The following is a 24178-nucleotide window of genomic DNA, read 5'->3' on the forward strand; positions in this document are numbered from 1 at the left end:
AAAGTTCTCTCTCTGTGGACAAATCCCGAATATACTCTCCTGCCTAGTTATTGGCCATTGAGCTTTTTGTTTTTTTTAATACCAATCACAGCAATACATATTCACACAAGTGTACAAATATCCCACAACTTTAAGACATCCAATTCTCAATCAATGGAAAATGAGAGGGGCAGCAGTGCCTCCGTAGACAGTTCAGCCTTACACATCAGTAGTTCTCTCCTAACCTCACTGAACACTTTGTACCTTCTAAGATTCCATATTTAAAAAGTTAACCATATGAGCTCCATTCTTTTTTTAATTTCTTGTATTTTTTTTTTTTTTTTTTTTTTTTTGGTTTATCGAGACAGGGTTTCTCTTTGTAGCTTTGGAGCCTATCCTGGCACTTGCTCTGAAGACCAGGCTGGCCTCGAACTCAGAGATCCGCCTGCCTCTGCCTCCCAGTGCTGGGATTAAAGGCATGGGACACCAACACCCGGCCTAATTTCTTGTATTTTTGAGGTTTTAATATAATTATATCATTTCCCCTTTCCCTTCCTTTAAATCCTCCCATATACTCCTTTTTGCTCTTTTTCAAATTCATGGCCTCTTTTTTTCATTTATTGTTATTCCATGCATATAAATGTATATTTTTAAATATAACCTGTTCAATCTGTATCATGCCACTTGTATAAATTGCATGTACATTTTCTGGCCAACCAGTGGTATTAGATAAGTGTACTCTTCCTTGGAAAAGACTATTTCTTGCTCTCAGCATTCCTTAGGTACCAGTAGGTCTTTGTGAGGGTTGAGACCTCCTGGGTTTTCCCTGGTCCACTCTGGCGTGGCTACTGTTATTGTCCTTATTTGGGTCATGTTTAGGCAGTCATGTTGTCAACTTTATGGGGGTAGCTTCTGACCTTACCAGAAGACACAGTCTCACAAAAAATTCCCATCTTTTGGCTCCCTCTTCCACAATGTTTCCTGAATCTTAGGTATAAGTAGATATTCACTGGGACTGGGTGAACTACAATCTTAACTAAGAAATGAAGTTAACAAATATATAATAAAAGCTATAAACTTTAATAGCATAAATTCTAATGATCTTTAAAAGATGTTTATTGGCCCTTGACTAATATTTGGGCCTTTGAGGGATTTGACTGAACCCAGAATGTGAACTATTTCAAGCATTTTTTTCTTTTTTAAAACCAATGGAAACTGGAAGATGAAGATGAGAGACATGGGCCCAAGATCTCTGTCAGTCAAACTCAAAGTTTACTGTTTATATTAAGAGACCAATTCTTTATGAAACACACACACACACACACACACACACACACACACACACACACACACACACACACACACAGAGCTTTGTACCTCCTTTACTGCTAGTATGAAATGAAATGGCACTTTTCAGCTGATTTTGATAATACACAAAATAGTACTACTTTCCGTTAGGAAATTATATGAATAAGTAAACAGAAAAATTCATCAAAGTTGTAATAAAGTTTCAGTTCAAATCTTTTAAAGTAATAGCTTTCAGTTACATGATTTCAGAAGTGAGTTATTACTTAAAGTTTTAATTATTTATTTAAATTACTGGTCAAAGTACTTACGTTTGCAAGGCTGCATTGGTTGCATTGATGAGGTTTCTATCAGTTATCTTTTCCAGTATTAACAAGGCACTAGTTTCATGACCCTAAAATTGTGGCAAATAGCTCTTAAAAAAACAGCACACTATTAAGAATAAACATACAAACTCAACCATCTCTAATAAATGTACAAAATTACATGCATCACAATTTTTCTAAGCTAATGTCTGAAGTATTTATTCAAAGGTATCAGAAATGGGAATAAGAAGACAGATCAGTAAGAGTTAAGTGTTAAGCTTGTGTTTCAAAACCTAGTATGCCACACCCCCACCTCCAAGAAACTCAGTGTTAGTAATCATTAGGTTTGGTTCCGACTTCTGTTCATTTTAGTGAGTTGGAAAAACTTAATTACACTCAATAGTAGTCATAAAAATACATCCTTAAACTATATACATACCTTGCCGCAAGCTAAGTGAAGGGCGGTGTTTTTACTCTTATCTTGTAAAGTCAGATCTGCACTAGCACTGCTAACCAGCATCTCTGGGAGGGAAAATTCCATCAATTACTATGTTTATGAACGTGTTTCTTAGACTACCAATAGCTCAGTATAGAGAAATGAAGACATACAGCAAAAAATATCCCTCTTGCAAATACTTAATTTCAAGAAAAACACAGTAATACATAACAAACATATTATATTACCATATAATTATAAGAAACTTTCATATTCTTGTGCAATTTAGATGGTAGCAACAATAATCAATATTTTGGAGTGTTAATAAATTTCAAAGTTTTATATGCCCTGGATTTATAGGTTTATTTAATCCTCACACCAATCTTTTAGTAGATGCTATCATTTTTCTCATTTCCCAAATGAACAAACTGAGGCAGGAGGTCACATAAAATCTAGGACTCATACTCATGCAGTCTGATTCCAGAGCCAGTGTTGTTAAATCATGAGGTTATAGTACTTTGATAAAGAAAACTTTTCAGTCAGTAAAGGCTCTAAAATGAAAATGTAGAATGGTGAGATAATTCATGAAAGTCAGAAGGGTGGCAGGGAATCTTAAGTTTCACACATAGAACAATTAAAATAATAATTTTTAAAAAAGCAACATGGGTTGTGCTTTACTACCTAGCCCAGAGTATTGCAATTTTCTGACAGGCTCTTGGGTAGCTGAGTTATAGGTGCATACTAAGCCAGGTTCTAAAACAATTTCTCTTTTCTTATGGAGACACTACGTAGCCAAGGCTGACCTCATACTTGAGGCAGTCCTACTGCCTCAGCCTTCTCTAAACAGTTTCTTTACCAACTGTATTGGTTTGTCCATTTTCTGCAGCCATCATGAGGGGTGTTTTTCCACTAGAGTCCACGGAATTGACTTGAGCATTATGGCTGAGCAGCAGCTGTAAACACTCTACATGGTCTGTGAAGGCAGCAGCATGGAGAGGAGTTCTGAGACACAGTGAAATATAGAACAAAAGCTGAATGGTACATACACTGGAAAAATTACTCCTTAATTTAGGACAAAAAAATTTCAGGGGTTTACACATTAGATTATAAAAGCATTGCTAAGATACAAATCTCAATGGAACTCACAAATTTCTACTTAAGATATGTATATTTTATACAATATATCTTAAACTACAATAAAATAAGGATGAACTATATAATATTGTTAAAATAAACTATACTGTTAAAGAAAACTTAAAAGGGATAATAGTTTACTCCCAAACTATTACTTATTACAATGGTTAGACTTTTCTTTCAGTCTTTAATCTACTTTAGAAAACTATTAACTTTTTAAGCAATTTTCTTTGGGTTTAAAACCATATTTCTTAAATTAGAGTAATGTTTATATTTTAAAATAAAATGGCAAAAAAATGAAATGCCCTAAGAATGTGGAGCACTTAAGACTTTATAATACTTTATAACATCTGCAAAATCCTGTTTTCAGTTAGTTTTGAGTTCTCTATAAGCACCCAAATAGAAGGTCAATAGTTACAGTGCTTTCCTACCTTCCTTTTGAATCTGTGCCATTCACAATGCTGGCTCCTAAGGTATCAATAAGCATCTCAGCAGCACCTTCATTGTCATTGATCCTGCGACAAGGTAGAAGGTAATCAGTCTCACAGTAACAGTGTTTCCTAATATACCCCAGGGAATTTGACTCACTATGACTTTACTTACACAGCACAATGCAATGGACTGAAAGCATTTCCATCTATTTTCTGGAAAACATCCTGCTCTAACAGTAGTTCCACACATGTCTCATGACCTAATGGGTGCATAAGAACTAGATATTAAAATCCAAGAGATACTTGCAATAATCTCAAACACACAGAAGTATCTAGGAGAACATTTAAGACCCTGTTCCATCCCATATCCACTCTTTAGACCATCACCAGAGATCTCAATAGCTCTACAAAGTGCCTAAACACACTTTTTTTTTTTAACACCTCTAACGGTGTATTTTGTTCTGCAAATTTCCTTTCCAATCAATAAACTGTATTATCTTTCTATAATAACAAGCATAGGACAATTTCTTAAAACGCATTATTGTGAAAAAGGACAACTATACTGACTGCTGTGAGAAGTAGGTAGATAGCTTTTTCAAAAGCAACTTTAAAAACAGAAACAAAAGATAACACCCAACAATAAATAAAAATAATAAATCCCAACTAAAACTTCACATTTCCTTAGCTTAGGAGTTGGTTCCAAGGAAGCAAATTCAGGCTGTTAGGCTTGGTGGCAAGCACCTTTATTCTTTTACTTGCTGAGCCACATTCAGGTCCCTCAAAACGGTGCTCTTGTAGAGTTTTAAACTTCTCAGATCCCACTAACAATGCAGACATTATCAGTAGCTGTAACCCACAAATCCTGAGACCAAGGGTTAGAGACCCACTATCTGAGTTGTGTATGGAGTACTTTACTATCTCCAGGGATCAGCACTGGGTAGAACCCAAGGTGACAATCTCAGTATTTCTCTTAATATTTCAGAAAGTTCTTTCTTTTTTTTTTTGTTTTTTTGAGACAGGGTTTCCTTGTATAGCCCTGGATGTCCTAGCTCTGTAGACCAGGCTGGCCTCAAACAGAGTTCCCCACTGCCTCAAGTGCTGAGTTTAAAGTTGTGCACCACCACTCAGAAAGTTATTTCTGAAGGTGCTTAAGATTGTCAAGAAAAACTGATTAGCTTTTGAAAGGAATAAATGAGATAGTCAAAATACTCAAAATTATACAAAAAAATGACTATATAATTTGAAATTCTGGACTTTAAACTTAGTAGGTATAGAGCCAGTTCTTTTCTGCAACCTAGTCATCATCTCATTTTGAGAGAAAAGCTTGTTTTGATTTAATTAGAGTAATTATATTTTTTAAAAAATGTATGTGTATTGGTGGTTTCCCTGTACATATATCCTTATGAGGGTGTCAGGTACCCTGGAACTGGAGTTACAGACAGTTGTGAGCTGCCATGTGGGTGCTGGGAATTGAACCCAGGTCCTCTAGAAGAATAGCCAGTCCTCTTAATTGCTGAGCCATCTCTCCAGCCCCAGAGTACTTCCATTTTTCTGTACAAAAATTACTAATCAGAATAAAACCATTTAATATATTCCACAAATTATAAAGCAGGCATTTTCCTAAAAATATGGCATTAAATTAATTTTAGACTATACGGTCTTTTATTGCATGAACTAACATACATTTCTACCAGCTCAATTCTGACACTACAATTTTGCTTCTCTGAAAAAAAAAAAAATCAGGCACACCTGTTTGTTTGTTTGTTTGTTTAATGGCAACCAGGCATGCCATTAAATATACAAGATAAGAATTTTTTTCTTTTGAGATAGGGTTTCTCTGTCTAACAGCCCTGGCTGTCCTGAACTCACTTTGCAGACCAGGCTGTCCTCAAACTCAGAGATCTGCCTGCTTCTGCCTCCCAAATGCTGGGATTAAAGGTATGTACCATGGCCAGGCAAGATAAGAAATGTTATGAAAGTGAACCTCCAAAAGACAAGTAAATGTTCTACCTTATGAAAAACACTTCTGTGTGACATGGTTTTTAATGGTTGTCACTGGTAACATTTTAAAAAAATCAGCCAATAAAAAATTTTGCCTTCACCAGGTTTTAATCTGATACTTAACCATTGTAGCAAGCCCAGTGAAGTGCTGTATACCCATGATTGTCTACTATGGCTGGATTTGCATCCATTGATGCTGCTGACTGCAAAAGGGCTCCAAGAACTCCAATGTGTCCACAGGCAGCTGACAAGTGTATAGGTGTCCGACCCCTGCTGTCCCGTAGTAAGCACTTAGCACCATGTTGAAGTAATGCATCTACACATTCTTCATGGCCTGTAACTGCCTGCAAAAACAATTTGGGTGTATTAAATCCATTATGTGGGACACCATGGACCATCTTGAGTTAATTTAATTTTGGCTTACCCCTCTATGCAATGCTGTCCTTCCCCACTTATCTTTGGCATCTATATTTGCTCCTTTGTTCAATAGTGAGTATACACAGTCCGTGTGTCCATTGAGAACAGACAGCATAAGAGGTGTCCTGAATAATAACAAAATTAGGTTTAGTGCTTACCTAACTTACAAAACTCTATAAAACAGCAATGATGTGCTGGCTTCTTTTCTATATATATACTTTTGTGACATAACTTTGTTATGTATTTAAAGGAATATATATATATATATGCTATTTTTCAGTTGCAAACTAGGACATATTTGCTAAAATAAGGGCCAAAATATTAGAATATCTAGTATTTTAACAGCAATCTAAAAGCAAATTGTAGTGGCACATGCCTGTAATTCCAACACTAAAAAGGGTGAAGTAGTGAGATTGTGGAACTGTGGAATGGAGAATTGCCTGAGTTATATAATGAGATACCTCAAAAAAAAGGGGGGGGGGCTAATTAAAAATTACTGAAACTTACTGTCCATTTCCATCTTGAATATCTACTGCATTCTGTGGTTCTGCATTTCCTATTAATAACCGTAAGCATTCTGAATGACCATTTGTTGCTGTAAAGTTAAAAAAATTAAATAACTTTAATATACACAATAAAACAAAAATATCTTAGAATAAGCACATTTTTTATAATATAATTTTGGGACAACTTCACTGAATCCAATAAGAAGGACAGCTACATGTACAAAGTAGGTTTTGTACTGTATTTGTTGTTAAGGGACTCATATATGCACACAGTAAGCAGAATGCATATTGCTACCTATCCCTTCATCCTCTCTCATGTTAACAGAATCCTCATTTTATTTAACTTGCACTAGAAGAGTGACCTCCAATTAAGGGTCCAATCAAGTCAACCATGTTAGACTATGTTAGTCACAGACCAAGTCAATCATATTAATCTTATTTTCCTTTAACAGCAATTTGCTGCATGATGAGTACTAGGTACAGAGCCAATCAGTAAGATATTGAGAAGTATAGAGAGCTTTTGGTACATAATTTTAATTCTGATAATGAAAAGCGTTCTTTCTAAAATCCCAGTTGTGGATGTGATGCTATAAAGCAGCAGCAACCATCCTGTGACACAAATGCAAAACAAGAGGCAATAAAGAATCTGGTGGAGTGCTGACTGACACTGTAGGATCAGCACACTGTAGAACTGCACCACACTTGAACAGGGGTGAGACTAAACCCACCAATTAGGACATGTTTGCTTTTGTGATTTATAGCTGAAAAGAATTTGAGATGGCACACACATAATAAATGACAAATATCTTACAAAGAAATGCTGCAAACAGAAGAACAAGACCTCCTTCCATCTCAATAGGAGCTTTCAAACTATATCTCCTTCAAAATTCAGGTCCTGCCTCAAGTAATATGTAAGTGACAATATGGTACGGAAAGGAAAGTCTTCCACTATTTCTAAGCCAAAAAAACAAAAACAAAACAAAACAAAAAACAAACAAACAAAAAAAAACCAAAAAACAAAAAAAAAAAAGGGAAAGAGGGCTGGAGAGATGGGTCAGAGGTTAAGAGCACTGACTGCTCTTCCAGAGGTCCTGAGTTCAATTCCCAGTAACCACAAGGTGGCTCACAACCATCTGTTATGAGATCTGGTGCCCTCTTCTGGTGTGCAGATATACATGGAAGCAGAATGTTGTATACATAATAAATAAAATCTTTCTTTAAAAAAAAAAAAAAAGGAAAGAAAAAAAAGAGTAATAACAGAAAACTAGATGCCTAATTGTTTATAGTCCTTTTTCTTTGGGAGACAGGGTCTCATGTAGCCTAAGCAAGCCTCAAATTCACTGTTTATCAAAAAATGGCCCTACACTCCTGATTTTTCTCCTTCTACTTCCTAAGTGCTGAGATTAGAGGTGAGTACCACCATACCTTCTTTATATGGTTCTGGGGATGGAACTTCTGACCTTTTAACTGAGGTTATAAGCATGTACTACCATTCCCTTTCCATGTGGTGCTGGAGTTGAACCCAGGGCTTCACATATGCTAGGCAAGCACTCACTTTTTTTTGTTTGTTTTGTTTTTCAAGATGCGTTTCTCTGTGTAATATTCCTGGCTGTCCTGGAACTCACTCTGTAGGCTGGCCTTGAACTCACTGAGATCCACCTGCCTCTGCCTCCCAAGTGCTAGGATTAAAGGCATGTGCCACCACCGTCCAGCTCATCTTTCTACAGTATTTTTTAACAGTTATATGAAATTCTAATAAGTTATAAAAATTTATGAGCCAAAACCACCCTCACTCAATCCATATGTTGCACTCTGGGAACAACTCTTAGCTTAATAATAAAACAAGTGTCAAAATACTTGGGGATAGTTCAAAGAGATCTAATTTGGTCTATTATTAAAAAGTCAATTCATTTTCATTCAGTACACAGCATATACTGATGAATGTTTTTGTGTTCTAAGTTCAATAACCAGAATACCACCATAGTATCATTGTGAGAAAAGAATGTTAACCTTGGGGGTGGGGGGTGGAGTGGGGGGGATCTGTGCTTTTCCCATAGCAGAAAAGTAGTAAGATACTTCTTCTGAATATAAAAGATATCTATAGATATCTATATCTTCTTTTTGATGGGTAGCACTTATGGTGCATTATATGGCAAAGTGCCTCAGAGTTCTTTATCTTTCAAGAATGTATATGAATTAGACTGGTGGCTGCCTGTACTCCTAGCACTGGAGAGGGAGGCTGGATATAGGAAAACTGTCAGTTTGAAGCAGTCATGAGCTATATACAGCAGAATTCCCAAGCCAATTTAGGGTGACGAGACCATTTCTTTAAAAAAGAGGCAATAACAGCAATGACAAACACTCCACTTAAAGCTTTAAGCTGGATCTAAAATAATCTCTGGTTACAATATAACTCTGTGGACATAAATTTATATGACTCCACTCATTTTTTGTTTTCCTTAAGACAGGGTTTCTCTGTGTAGCTCTGGCTGTCCTGGAACTTGCTCTATAGACCATGCTGGCCTCAAACTCAGAGAGATCCTCCTGCCTCTGTCTCCTGAGGGCTGGAATTAAAGGCATGTACCACCACCACCTGGCTGACTCCACTCTTACAGAAAATGACTTCTTATTCATACTACTTGATAGTTTCTACAAACATCTTTAAAGAGTTTAAATGTTCATTAAGATACCTGTCCCTCAGCCTTGCCTGAATATCCAATAGTTTTTAAAGGCTGCTCTGGAAACAACAGTGAGTGTTTTCTATATTTCTAGTCTTCTAAAATGTATCCTTTCCCAAACCAATCAAGTCATATATTTGAATGGGTTCTTAAGGATCATTCTATAAATACAAAGTGAACTGAATCAGATCACATAAAGATTGGAACTAATAAAAACACTTGACTATTATTTTTTCAATTGTATCAGTCTTAATTATTGTAAATGAGTACTATGTCTTGTAGTAGTTCTTCTAAAGAATTGGGAAATTTGTGTCTTCTATTGATATATGGCTGGTACCAAGTCATTTCTAGGATTGTTCCCTTCCCCTTTGCCAGTCTTTTCCTACATACCAATAACTTGGTTGCACAAACCTGCATTTTTTAGTACATTGGCATAATTATGAAACTACAACTTGGGGTAGTTCTTACAGAAGTTAACATTCTGTAAATTTTTTCTAAGTGTTTAATGCAGTACACCAGTAAAATAAGTAAAAATGACTTTTAAGACTAGAGAGATAGCTCAGTAGCTGAGAGAGCGCCCTCTAACAAAGAACCTAGGTTTGATTCCTAACACCGACATGATGACTCACAATCATCCACAACTCTAGTTCTGGGGGTCTGACACCTTTCTGGCTCTCTCAAGCACCAGGCACATATGTGGCACATAAATACACATACATACATACATACATACATACACACACACACACACACACACACACACACACACACACACACCACTCATACACATGAAATTCAAATAAGTCTTAAAAATAAAAAGATGTATTTTTAAAACATTAATGGTTGCCACGAAAGTATATATTAATCTAAACTCCCATTAAAAAGAAGTAAAACACACTTGGGAGGGGCTACACAAAGAAACTGTGTCTCAAAACACAAAACAAACAAATGAACAAACAAGAACCCCCCCCAAAAAAAAACAAACAAAAAAGAAGCAAAAGAACACTGAACCATGGTGATAATCTAAATATTTTATTTCATAAATCCAATTCCAAAGGTATATGATTTTTTTAAGTATTGTTTTTCCTTCAGAATATAATCATTTGACTACTTAACATAAAAAGTAAATACAATTACCAGTAGTAGTATGAAAATGTACATTAAGATTATAAACAACATTTGGCATACCTGCTGCATGGATAGGTGTTCTCTTCAACATATAATCTTTTACGAGGATTGAAGCTCCCTGATTAATGAGTACATCCACACATTCAACATGGCCCTTAAATGCTGCAAGGTCTAAGGGTGTTCTACCACTACTATTTCTTACATCAAGATCTAACAAAGACTGTACCAACACTTCCAAGGCTTGGTGATGACCATGATAGGCCTAGAAATAAAAATATATACATTAAAAAATACATATTTAGACTGATTCCCCAAGTAGGTTTCTGTTTCTCTTGTGGTTCCGGGTATGGAAACTGCCAGGAAAGTAAGAAAGTAAGCAAGTTTTACCACTGAGTTAAATACACAATACCCCACTGCTATGGAAAACGTAAAGTAAGCAAATTCAGTTTTTTACTGTTATATCTGAGATAATACAAACTTTTACACTAAGCTGGAAAGTTTAATAATAGAATCTTTTCCCCCGTAACAATCACCAGCACTCTCCCATATTAAGAAATACATATTCTGTAAATAATAAAACCTCAAATGACAGGTGGTAACAGTGCCTGGATCATGGCATAGATCAAAAAATGGATATGACATGGAGTCACTGGAAGCTTTGGCTATAAGGCTAATAATAAGGAAGCTTTCCAGACAGTTCAACTTAAAAATCCAGATGTCAATGGTACATACATTTACACTGAACCACATACTGTATAAAGCAATAAGCATCAAAGGATGATAAAGCAGTATTTCTTGTGCAAAATGTTCAAAAGGTGAGCTGGTGAAATGGCTCAGTGTGTAACAGCACTTGTTAATCAAGCCTGGTGACTTAAGTTCAATTTCTAGAACTCATGTAAAAGTAGGACAGAATCAAAATCATTTAGGTAATGGACTGAAATGGGATACAGAGGATTCAGGATGTCCACTCTAAAAGAAGGAAAAAAATAAGTCAGAAAGTAGAAGCAAAAAAAAAAAGCTTGGCTTTGCTGTATTGGAAGTTTAATTATCTCAAAGATAAAGTGAGTGTAGACAACACAATTCATTTTAGGCTCACATCCAATTTTATCTGGCAATATTAAGTAGAACAATTCATGCTACTCCAAGAATGAGCTTTGAAGAATTTCATGGGACACACAGAAGACAATTATTTAGACTAAATAAAGAGGAGAGAAAATGAAGACTAGGAATCATGATGCTTTGTTATAGAGCTCTTCTTCTAATCATTTCCTCTAAAGGACCAAAGGAAAAAAAACCTATGTCTAACACTATCATTAGGAAGCAAAAGTGAGGCTTTTCTTTAAAGCCTCACTCCAGTATCACACTGTATCAGGTTGTCTAAAAATGTGAGTTTAAAATAATAATAAAAGAAAAAAAATATTTCAACTAAATTTCTGAAAGGCTCTTAGGATTGGATATAAAATGCTAAAATTGCAATATAATTACATTTCACTGAATTTAATCATTAAACTGCAAAACTATGTTCATTTAAGTTTAGAAAAACCCAATACAGCAGCACTTACGTAGCTGAGAGATGAAGCAGCAGTGTCCATTGATAAACTGATTGAATACAATATGCACTGCAGTGTGCATATATGTAAGCTCAAAAGTGAAGGAACAGCATAGGGATGAACTTTGGGGAAAGTATATTAAATGAAGTAAGATACTCCAAAAAAATTCAAAAGAGAAATACTGTATGATTCCATTTTAATGTGACATATAGGTTAGTCAAATTTATGAAAATAGCTAGAGGGAGGGGAAAATACATAGCAGTTGTTCTAATGAATTTAGAGTTCAAATCTTAAGACACAAAAGTTCTAGAGATCTAGCACTATTAAACAGTTTAAGACACGCTTAAGAAAGTACATTTCATGGATAGAGATGGCTGTAATTGTAGAACATGGGAGGCTAAAATAAGGAACTGTGAGCTTAAGGTTAACCTAGGCTACAAAGATCCTATGAGTAAGAAAGGGAAAGAAGGAGGGTGGGAAGAACTTGTCAAATTGGAGAACAGAAAAGTAACACCAGTAAGTTAGTAAGATAGTTCTATGACAGACTGCAAGACTTTCAAAAACCACCGTTTGCTAATGTTTAAATCCTCACCAAAGGGTGAATCTAGCACCTAGCAAATACTCAAGAAATGAAATGAGTGACAGCAACAATGCAAAAGATGCCTAGCCATTGACTCAAAGTTCCTTTCTTGTCACTAATGGTTAGCAGCTACTTTTTCCACACCAACTTTATATTTTCAGACTTAGTACTTACAATTCAAGTCTGGTAGAGGAGACAAGGAAGCAGAAAGCTTTAGAATATACTGTGCTAGCTAAGTTTTATGTCAATGTGGATCAAGCTAGAGTTATCTCAGAGGAGTGAACCTCAGAAAATGCTAGAGTAAGGTCTGGTTATAGGCAAGTCTGCAGGGCATTTTCTTAATCAGTGATTGGTGTGTGAAGGTCAAGCCCATTGTAGGTGGGTCCACCCCTCCCTGGGCGGTGGTCCTGGGTTCTAACAAAGCACCGTGAACAAGCCAAAGGTGAAACCCAGTAAGCAACATTCCTCCATGTCTTTGCATCTGCTCCCATTCCCTGTTTGAGTTCCTGTCCTGACTGCCTTCAATAATGAACTGTGGAAGTATGAGCAAAATAAAATAACCCTTTCCTCTCTGTGGTATTTTAAATGAGAATGGCCCCCATAAACTTGGATGTTTAAATGCTTGCTCCCCAGTTGGTGGACTATTTAGGAAGGATTAGGAGTGTGCTCTAGTTGGAGAAGGTAAAGTGCATACCAGCCCAGTCTTGTGCTCTCTCTCTCTTCCTGCAAATCAGTATATAAGCACTTACCTACTCCTCCAGTGCCATGGCTGTCTGCCTGTCACCATGCTCCCTGCCATGATGGGTCATAGACTTACCCTTTGAAACTGTAAGCAAGTCCCCAACTAAATACTTTCTTCTACAAACTGCCTTGTCATGGTGTCTCTTCACAGCAATAGCAACAGTAACTAAGATACCCCATATTAGCTTTTGGTCATTGTTTTATCACAGCAACAGAAACCTTAACTAAGATAGGCACCTTCTTAGTTATTTAGGTAACTAGGAAGTAGTACTATGGTGGGGGAGAGGAGCAAGAGCAAAAAGATGGATTCAGTATGCCAGTGTTTGACCATATGCAAGCAGATATTAAAATAAAAAGTTACAGAATACATGAAAAGAAATAAATGGATTACTAAACTTTTAGTGATTATGTTAAATGAAGTACTATTCCTAACACCAAAAGTCACATAAGTAGCTAGGGATGTATTCTGGTCTCTTGGTGATCAAAATCCTCTACCCATATTTGTTTGAAAACTAAATTCTTTCAGTGCAGAAGAGCTAAGATGGGTTTTACTTAATATTTCCTAACCTCCTTGTCTTAGTGACTGGCATGCAGAGGAATCTGAATATGAATGGGAAATTATAAAGCATGTACCCAAATCCTATGGAACAAGAAAAACAGCACTGACTCTATAATTAGCCAGCACCTATGGCACTAGCAAGCCAACAATTAATGAAATTTACAGAAATTGTGTGGTTTATATAATCTGTTTAACAAATTACAGTCCTTTTATTATGGCAGCACATTTTAAATTCATGTTAAAGTCAGATTCTCTCACTTAAAAGCAGGGTTTAAGGGAGCCAAGGACCACCACTTAAAGGAAAGTGATTAGCAGATAACCAAGAATGCACTAAAGAATTTTCTGGGTTAAACAAGCTCTTAAAGTTTTAATTCAATGATAATTATTATACCAATCAAATGTCTAGGGTACTAGTTTGAGTCAACACAAGTATATACTAGAGATCTGTAACGAAACAGCTATCAAATTGGCTATTAAGGCAGTACTTACAGCCAAATGTAAAGGGCTTATTGTTGCTCTATTATCTGAATCACTCAGCATGTCTGTTCCCGAGGTTTCCATTAACTGAAAAAAGGAGAGGTGTTTTAAAATGTTAGAAATGATACTTCCCCCACCACTCATTTCATCTTAGATTATGTCAACAATTCAGCAAGCTCAAAGAACAGGAAAATCACAAAAATATAGTAAGAATCACTGATTACCAAGTGTTTGAGGAAACATTCTTCCATCAGATAAATACCCGCCCTTCCTGAACATATGTTGTTGTCAATTTGGTCTCAGGGATATTATGTGAAAAAATGTTTAACTCTAGTTCTAATGAGAATAAAGAAATACACTATTTTGAATGTGTGTGTGGGAAAATCAATCAATACTTACAACATCCAAAGGAGTTTCACTTGCAATCTGAAATAAAATTTACGAAATTACTCACGTATATTAATATATCTGACATATTTATTGATATAGAGCTTTGTTAGCTTCTGTTTTAAACCCATGATTTCTGTCTCCAGAACAGAAGTCTTTTACACAGGTCAGTAGACAACACATCTAGATACAAAGCCTAAAACTTTATTCTTAAGATACATAGTAGCCTATGAAATTATGTGTTATTTTTAAAGCAGCACACTTTAAATGGTGTGTTAAGTATATTGACCTTCTTATATACCTTCATTGAGTTTTATTTCCTATTGAAGGGAGAGCAATGCTTAATGCACATATCTATAAATGAAGCTTTAACCTGAACAAGCTGCCACACAGGAGTGTATGTTAACTCATTCCTTCCCTTCCAGTTTGGCAAAGTAGGGTTCTGAATGGTATGTATATTACAGGACAAGAACACAGTTAAAATTTAAGCTTTCTTTATAGAAGCAGATTATCCTTTATTAAGAAGAACTGGGAAATAAAAGGACCTAGCAGAGTTCTCTAAACATATGAGGGTAAAATAACTGTCTCAGGCTTTTATTTTATTTTTTTCAAGTAAGATATGGTTACAGCTTTAAAATGTATGGAAAATATTTACTTAAAGGGGTAGAAATAAACACAATAGACATAGACATTGAATGATATGAGGATTTGGAAGCTGCTAGTATATAGCTCAGTTGGTAATGTGTTCATATGAATTGAATTCCCAGACCACATAAACTAGGTGTAATGCTGCATGCTTAGGAGTCAGGAAGTGGAGGCTCAAAAGTTCAAGGTCATCCTCAGTTACACAGCTAGTTTGAGGCCAGGCTTTCTACATGTGAATGTCTCAAGAAACACAACGATTTTAGGAGCCTTTTTCAGAGATTTATCTGTTTGTTTGTTTGTTTGTTTGTTTTTGAAGCACTGTCTATGTTGTTCTGGACCCAAGATAGTATCCTTCCTCAGTTTCCTTAGCGGGACTGCAGGAATGCACCACTGTGCTTGACTCCCCCATCATTTAGACAACATCTCACTGTAGGCTCAGAGCTTACAATATCCTTGCCTTAACTTTTCAAGGACTAGGATTATAGGTATTTCCTACCACATTGGGGTCAGTGATGTAATTTTTTTCCCCTTTTCAAAAGGAAAATACAGAATGATACTTAAGCAACTATGAATTTAAGATGTAAATGGATTATGAAAATGTTAAAGAACAAAACTAAATGTTTCCTGGACCATTTAGTCTCATTTTAGTTATGTCAAAAGGAAAAACTCACACAAGTCCTGTCATGAGAATTCAGAAATCTTACCAGTTGAAGACACAGACGGTGACCATATGCAGCTGAGTAATGAACTGCATTATATCCTTGCTTGTCCCGGATCCCGGGATTTGCATCATTTCTTAGTAAGTATTCCAGGCACCTATATACAATAACAGCAACATGAAAATTCAAAATTTTACATTTAAATGCTGTATTATAAAAAATATTGCAAAACAAAAATCACATGCCAAAATTAACCAGACCTAAAGAAAGACTATAAAATTCAATAAACTTTTCTATGCTGTAGAATATTCCTTTACACTGTGTAAATATTATGTCACTGTGATTAGTTTGATTTCTTATGCCGGTTTATATACCCTTTTCTTCTCATTCATCACTCTTGATCAATATTTACTTGGCCTTGTACCTAATACTATTTATTTAAGCAATATATACCTACACTACAGGTCAATCTCAGCATTCTGGAGGCCGAGGCAGGCAGATCTCTAAGTTTGAGGCCAGCCTCGTCTACAGAGGGAGTTCCAGGTTGGCCAGGGCTACACAGAGACACCTGTAATGAAAAAACAAACAAACAAAAAACCAAAAACCAAACAACAAACAAAACACTTTTGTAAGAAGAATGAGAAAAGACCATCTTCTACCAGATTTTTCAAGTAAGGGTCAGATGCTTGGGAGACAGGATTTAATAATAATTATGAAATGTCTTTATAAACTGTAGATTCAGGGAATGATAAAAATATAAAAAGGAAATACAGATTTGCAGTAAAACAGTCCCCATATAAAGATGCCAATATATGGAGATAATAATCCTCTTTTCCTACCCACATGGTACTTACTTGCCATCTGTGTCTGACGTAGCTGCATAGTGCAGGGGTGTACAGCCCCTCTCATCAAGGTCATTCACACTTGCTCCTGATCCCACAAGAGCAAACAGGCACTGGTAATTGCAATTGGCAGCAGCATAGTGCAGTGGAGATCTTTTGTGAGCAAGTTAACACAGGAAATATAAAAGCCAGGAACATACATTTGTAAACATAAGCATTGCTGACCCTTGTTCTACACACTTAGTTACAGTACAGTCCTAAGTCAATCAGAACCTCTATATTTTGTTTAGAAATCTAAAAACTTCATTTTAATAAAGTTTGCCTTATACTAACAGAAATGCCCGACAGTCCATGTCTCGAGTAATAAAAGCAAAAAGGAAAAACACTGATGCACATAGGAGTGGTCATTATCAACTCCACACAGGCCTCAGCAGTAATACCAGAGTTCTTAAGCATAAGCTAGACACGGTCTTACAGAATAACTTCCTATTCAGAAGAGCTAATGTACTGCTTTAATCTCTAAAGACTGAATAATCATAGCTAATTTCTCTCTGATTACTAAGCATAGGAGAACCTATTTCAGGATGGTAAAACTAAGATGATTCTATGATTTCATTAAATGAAAAACAAAAACTATGGTAAGTTCAGTTCAGAGTTCCTTACAGTGTATTTTCCCCCTCTAATACATTTATCAGGAAAATAATAGCAAAACATTATTTTGTCTTATTGGGTAATATTATAGCATTTTTTGAGACAAGGTCTCACTATGTAGTTGTGGATAGAACTCTCACAAATCTACCTCCCCAATGCTATAATTAAAGGCATGTACCATGATGCCCAGCTATTATAGAGATTTTTTAAATGCAGTTAGCCCTGGAAAGACAAAGCTTTTAAACTCATATTAGGATATGCTTCAAAAAGCCTCTTTACTTATTTGTTGCATGGAATGTGCAAATTACTACAAATAAAAAAAAATTAGCTTTAAATTTTATTTTGTGGGCCATTTGTTCCTTCTATTACTACATTTATGAACTCAGTCTATTCTTCAAAGTATTATGGGGTTAAACAGCATTTAGTTTTTTTCTATTCATTTCTTCCTGCCATACACAATCCTTTATTTTTTGTCTACATTGGTACTACCATATGCACCAATATGCACACATACATTTCTTTCTAATTTACACCCTTCCTAACACACAGTCTTACATAGTTTTTACCTGCTGATACATAGTTTATACTTTCACCTACATCTTTCAAACAAATTCAAACTGCATTTAATTCCTTCCTGAATGTTGTGTTTTTGTTTTTTTGTTTTGTTTTGTTTTTTTGTTTTTTGTTTTTTGTTTTTAGATTTTTCAAGACAGGGATCTCTGTGTAGCTTTGTGGGTTGTCCTGGAACTCACTCTGTAGACCAGGTTGGCCTCGAACTCAGAGATCCACTTGCCTCTGCCTCCTGAGTGCTGGGCGTGCGCCACCAACGCTGGACCTTACTGAATGGTTTCAATGTACTTTGTATGTCTAATCATGCTATAAGTAGGAATAGAAGGTAATAGAAGCTTCAAGTGCTATTACTACAAATACTGGGGGCGATAAGGCTAGACAATGGGATTTTATACTTCTGTAACTGATTTCCTGCAGACTGGGTTATATAGAGGTATATAAGAGAGAGGGGGGAAAACACATAGATTTGTAACTGATTTTCCCTTTTTAGTAGTGGGAAGTAGGAACTTTCACAAAAGAATGACTTGGAAAAATTCTAGGTACTAAGAATTTTTGTTTGTTCGTTTGAGACAGGGTTTCTCTGTATTGTTTTGGAGGCTGTCCTGGAACTTGCTCTGTAGACCAGGCTGGCCTGGAACTTATGCCTGCCTCTACTAGGAATTTTTTGAAGGCATTTTGGTACAATGGAGTTTTAAATTTCTATGCCTGAATTATGGGAAGAGGACAATTACTATGAAGAAGGATAGGGATGGAGATAGAGAGATGCCTCAGCAGTTAAGATCACTGGATGCTTTTCCAGAGGACCTGGGTTCAATGCTTAGCCCTCACATGATGAGATCACAATGTTCTGTAACTCTCCAGTTCCAGGGGATTTGATGTTCTCTTTTGACTTCCATGAGAGTATAAACAGGCAAAACACCTGCAAACCTAAATTCTAGTGGGGCAGTGGTGGTGCTCACCTTTAATCCCAGCACTCAGGAGGCAGAAGCAGGCAGATCTCTGTTAGTTTGAAGCCAACCAGATCTACAGAGCTAATTCTAGGACAGCTAGGGGTACACAGAGAAACCCTATCTCAAAAACAAAACAAAAAAAAATCCCCAAGAAAACAAAACAAATTCTTTAAAAAAAAAGGGGGGGGGGGGTAATTGGGCAGAGGTAGCTAGGACTGTAGGAGGAACCCAATTAAAAGATGGGGTTGAGAATGAACACTTAGAACCCATTGACTTTAGCTGGCTGGTGTATACTTGTGTGCTCTTTTTCTTTTCCTTTTGGCAGTGCCAGGGATCATATCTAATCCTGTGCATTTGGGTAAGATAAGCCACAACCCCAGCTCTACTCCAGGCTCAACTAATCATGATTACAACTCAAAAGATGCTGTGTGACACATAAAGTTAAATTTCAGAAGACAGTTAAAGGTCAAGCAAGCCATTAAGTAAACAAATTTAACCTAGCTTTAAAGAGGAGCTGTATTATAGATTACCTCCCAAATTTATCCTTTTTGTTGAAGTCTGCACCTGTATTCAGCAGAAGGTTTAGGCACTCCAAATTTCTAGTAGGGGGGAAAAAGTTTGAAAGTATAATTATCAGTGATTTTATGATAAAAATGGTAGGCTTAAATAAGCAAAAATGCTATTTTAAAGTGAGGATTACATGTTTTAAAACACTCAATTAAAATGAACTAAAAACAACAAAAAATTCCTATACCCTTAAAACACATAAGCCACTTTCTTCCACTATCTCCTATACTATCACTATTTATTCAGAATGAACCTTAGTTAAAATTGTAGGACATGCTCACATGCTTATTGTAACATAGTTTTATAGAACAACTTTGTATATTATAATGAAAACCGTGCCTACTGCCTTCTATAAGCAAGTTACACATAGACTAGGTTTTAACTAAAATGTCCTCTGGTGACCTTAGAAGAACAAGAGAGTGAGTCACATGTGCTCTCAATTCATCTCTATAAATTAAGACTTGCTGGGTGGCATTCTTGGTTCAGCACACTTGTTCTTTGAAATAACAGGGAAATATTAAGGAATTATTATTAGAAATAAAGTGCTCACAAAATGTCCTTTTTGGTAAATCATGAATTAAATCTAAGTTATCAGAAGCATTAAGGTAACAAAGCTTTCAGAGACCAGGTGTTCTGGTCATTAAGTAGAACTACCTGAATGGTGTCCTCTATAGTGCCTCTTAAAACTTAATCCACACCAGGAGAGTGTTGTGCACCTACAGTACCAGCACTTCAGAGGCAGAGGTTGGAAACTCAGTGTTAAGCCAGCCTTGGCTATGTAGAAAGACACACACACACACACACACACACACACACACACACACACACACACATACACACACACACACCACCCACCAAAACTAAAATAATATAAATAAAATTTAGTCTAAAATGTTCTAATCCAAACATTTCTTCTTCTGAGCCAAGACACAAGTATATCATTGACCTTTTTTCCCTCTGAAGATACAATTTTTAAAGTACCATTTACATAGTACTATTTACAACACTCAAAATACTTTCAATATTTTGAATGTTCTCATCACTTCATAAACATTTTTGTTTAAGGATTATTTTCTCTTATAAAAAGCTAGCATTCCTTTTGTAGGTTTGTTCTTTCCTATTTAATGCTTAGGACTTAGTTGGGGGGGGCAATTTTTGCTACTCTTGACAGTCTTTTGTTAAACTACAGCTATGTTTCAATTTCTATCTTGTGGGGACTCATAACTAATTAAGCGGAACAAAGAGATAGCCTCCATGACTGGTATCTGTCTGTCTGTCTCTCTCTGGAATGAACCCAGGTGTTCTTGGGATACTAAGTATAGACTCTAACACTGACTTCCATAAAAGAAATAAAAATGGTAGTAACATACCCTCCAGCTGCAGCTGCATGTAGACAGGTCCTGCCAAAATCATCTGGGGTATCTATGTCAAATCCTGTAAGAATGAATATATACCTTCTCTCTTATATATTATAGATGTATTACTTTACATTAAGATAGTATTATCAAAAAATAACAAATATCACATTGTTCTTTTCAACCCCAAGCAAACCTATATATTCTTATTAAGTATAAAAAGAATAAAGAAAAAAACACTAGTAATGTACAATATTACAAATAATTCCACTCAAAAGGTCTGGCAATTTTGCAAGTGCTATATTGCTTGTTTGGAAGGCTATGAGAGGAGTGATGGCTCACACCTTCAGTCCCAGCTGCACAGAAGACTATGATGGCAGGAGGATCACTTGAGTCTTGGCTAGCCTTGGCAACATAGTATAAAATCTGTCACAGGCAAGCAAGCAAGCAAGCAAACAAAACCACTCTAATGTCTAAAAGGATATAAGGTGCAATAGGGAGAACAGTCAACAAGAAAAAGAAATGAGTTAACAGACCCAAACAGAACCCTTAAGATCATTAAAGAAGACTAGTCATAAAAGACTTTGTTAGATAATTCTTTGTTAGGTAATTGAATGAGTGGTGACTAATACACCACATTATGGCATTTCTTTTATAGGAATTAAAGATGTTCCACAATGGATGCAATTTATGGTTATATACCCACACAAACATATTAAAAATACTGAGCTGTATACATTAAGTAAGTGAATTTATAAATGTACAGCACACAGGTATCTCAATAAAGCATTTTAGCCAGACCTGATAGTTCACACACACCTATCACCTAAGCACTTGGGAAGCAGAAACAGGATAATTGCAAGTTCAAGGTCAGTCTGGGCCTTATATACTCTCCACTCATCATCTCCCTCCCTTCCAAAAACAGACATGTACTTTATTCCACAGGGCTATTATTAATACTGGGGAGAGATATTCATATTCCTTCTCATGGAAAGTGGGAAGGGCAGTTGCATATGAATACTTATTGATACAGACGTAAAAAAAAAAAAAAAAAAAAAAAACAACCACAACAATGAAGTTACTCACGTAAAAATGTATTAAACACACACCAAAAAACACCCCCCAAATCTCAGAAGAGTATCTGTCTCACGCTATAACATTTTTACCAATACCTCATTAATTTACTTCAGTAATCATGAGTGTTAAAACTTTCTTATATGCTGAGACATAGAAAGTAATTTAAAAACAACTAAATCCTGTATAGTCAATAATTCATTGCACTTAATAATGATCATAGTTTGAAGTAATACTGACAACAATCCATGCCAGCTATAGTTATAGCATTTTAAGCTATGTATTGTAATGAATTAATCATTTCATGAGCCTATAAGATATTCATATTATGACTTTTAACTCTCAAGATGAAGACCCAAACCAATGAAATATGCCAACTAAGGTAATTTGCTTCTAGGACAAGTTACATAGGACAAGTTGAGAAGACTACCATCACTGGATAGAAGCTGCTGCATATCCCATGTCACCAACTAATAATTATAAGAATAAAGCATTTCTCAGAGCTGGTAACTGTGACCACAAAGAAGGAGAGGGAAAGAGGGAGGAAGGACAACAGAGAAAGTGTGAGCAAACACACAAACACAAACACGAACTGGTTTGTGAAGGTTCCACTTACCCGAAGAAAGAAGTTTCCTACAGCAGTCCGAAAAACCACTTAAGGCTGCCAAATGGAGTGGGAACATCCCATGTATACCACGCCTTAAATTAATAGGACAGAAACATCATTCAATACACAAAAAATACAATAATATAAATATATTATAAAAACATTACTTAAGTATAGACTCACTGTCTTTTGGTTTTCTGAAACAGGGTTTCTCTGTATAGCTGTCCTTGAATTCAGAGTTCTGCCTGCCTGTGCTTCCCTAATGCTGGGGATTAAAAGTGTGCACCATCACCCAGCTTGATTCACAGTGTATTTATGAGGTCTATATTCTAAATGTTGAATGCACAGTAGCACCTTTGGGTTATATCTTTGACAACTTTCTCCCTAATCAAAATGTTTCTAGGTATTTATTTGCTCAGGGAGCAAAGCTTCTTCCCTATCTCACCTCACCTTTTAAAACTATTTCTGCAAGGTGCTGTGCTCAAGAATATTCATCTCAGTCATTTTGTAATGGTGAAAGTTTGAAATCAACTTGATGTAAATAAGGAGAATATGGTATGTATCCTTATGCAGTAAAATTAAATCCCCTAAAATAAGCTAGATCTATAGATTTGAAAAATCAACAGTGTACATTTTTAAATCACAAAGACCATGTATACAATAGCATATCATTTATGAAAATATAAAAGTTTGCAATTTGTTCATTAGTAACATACAAGAATTAGAAACACCAATTTGATTATGGTCTTGACTTTCACAGAATATATACAAAATAATTCATATTTTAAAAATTCATAGGGCAACTTTAATATGTATGTGGGGAGGAAGGGATCCCTTTGTATCAGCAACTAGGGACTCCCTAGGCTCTGCACAACAGTCTGAAACCACTGTCTACAGATTGTCCAAGAAATGCATTAGGTGTGTACAATTTTTGTAACTCCTAGATTGAAAACAAAGGGATCATAAAAGCTAAATTTCTTATCAAAACAGTGTATTATTTATGCTGTACAAAAAGGAACAGAAATATAAAAGCATGCCAAACTGGCTAATCAAACAAAAATTATACAAAAAAGATAAAATCTACCAGTGTCAAAATACAAGGTAAGAAAAATGCAAGCAAACAAGCTAATTACTACAATGTTGGAAGATAAAACCCACACTTCCACTGGAAATCTCTAGAAAACTTCAGTACACTTGCTTCTGTGCCTCCCAGACAACAATCACCACCTCTGTAAGTACTACTTACTTTGCAGTGTCAGCACCACTAGTAATAAGAGTGTTGATTAGCAGTTCATGGCCATACCGGGCTGCTATATGCAAAGGGGTGTTTCCATTCTTATCTTCACAGTCAATTACAGCTCCTAGGATAAAGGACATAGTGTCAGGTTATATGCAGATTGGCCAATACTGCAAAACGCAACGTAATATAAAATGCCGTTTAAGCACAAACTAATAGATATAGCAATTCTAATTAATTTCATTCACAGCATATTTATTGGAGTTATCAACTGCATATTTAAAGCAGATTTTTTAATTGAGCATAGGATTTAAACTAATAGAAGGGTTCTACAGTGCAATGAGTTTAAAGACTATCATGCTAAAGACACTGTTTTACAGCAGCACTTTACAACAATCCTGGGCTTC

At 35.8% G+C, this 24178-nt stretch overlaps 1 protein-coding gene across 5 annotated transcripts in view; it reads right to left on the reverse strand.

Moving 5' to 3' along the window:
• Positions 1 to 24178, reverse strand: part of Ankrd28 (ankyrin repeat domain 28) — a 137729-nt gene that overhangs the window by 7419 nt on the left and 106132 nt on the right. For all 5 annotated transcript variants that reach the window (XM_035453269.1, XM_027389510.2, XM_027389511.2 and 2 more), the window contains 17 exons: positions 23781 to 23895; positions 22544 to 22626; positions 20869 to 20932; positions 19462 to 19530; positions 16773 to 16913; positions 15964 to 16075; positions 14627 to 14653; positions 14240 to 14314; positions 10381 to 10582; positions 6516 to 6603; positions 6016 to 6133; positions 5716 to 5935; positions 3763 to 3850; positions 3591 to 3674; positions 2882 to 3027; positions 2029 to 2111; positions 1596 to 1678 (listed from right to left, as the gene is read on the reverse strand). In XM_035453269.1, the coding sequence (XP_035309160.1) occupies positions 1596 to 1678; positions 2029 to 2111; positions 2882 to 3027; positions 3591 to 3674; positions 3763 to 3850; positions 5716 to 5935; positions 6016 to 6133; positions 6516 to 6603; positions 10381 to 10582; positions 14240 to 14314; positions 14627 to 14653; positions 15964 to 16075; positions 16773 to 16913; positions 19462 to 19530; positions 20869 to 20932; positions 22544 to 22626; positions 23781 to 23895 (1798 nt within the window). The remainder of the gene's footprint in view (positions 1 to 1595; positions 1679 to 2028; positions 2112 to 2881; positions 3028 to 3590; positions 3675 to 3762; positions 3851 to 5715; positions 5936 to 6015; positions 6134 to 6515; positions 6604 to 10380; positions 10583 to 14239; positions 14315 to 14626; positions 14654 to 15963; positions 16076 to 16772; positions 16914 to 19461; positions 19531 to 20868; positions 20933 to 22543; positions 22627 to 23780; positions 23896 to 24178) is intronic.

This window comes from Cricetulus griseus, assembly GCF_003668045.3.
Source record: "Cricetulus griseus strain 17A/GY chromosome 1 unlocalized genomic scaffold, alternate assembly CriGri-PICRH-1.0 chr1_1, whole genome shotgun sequence".
Taxonomy (NCBI): Eukaryota; Metazoa; Chordata; class Mammalia; order Rodentia; family Cricetidae; genus Cricetulus; species Cricetulus griseus.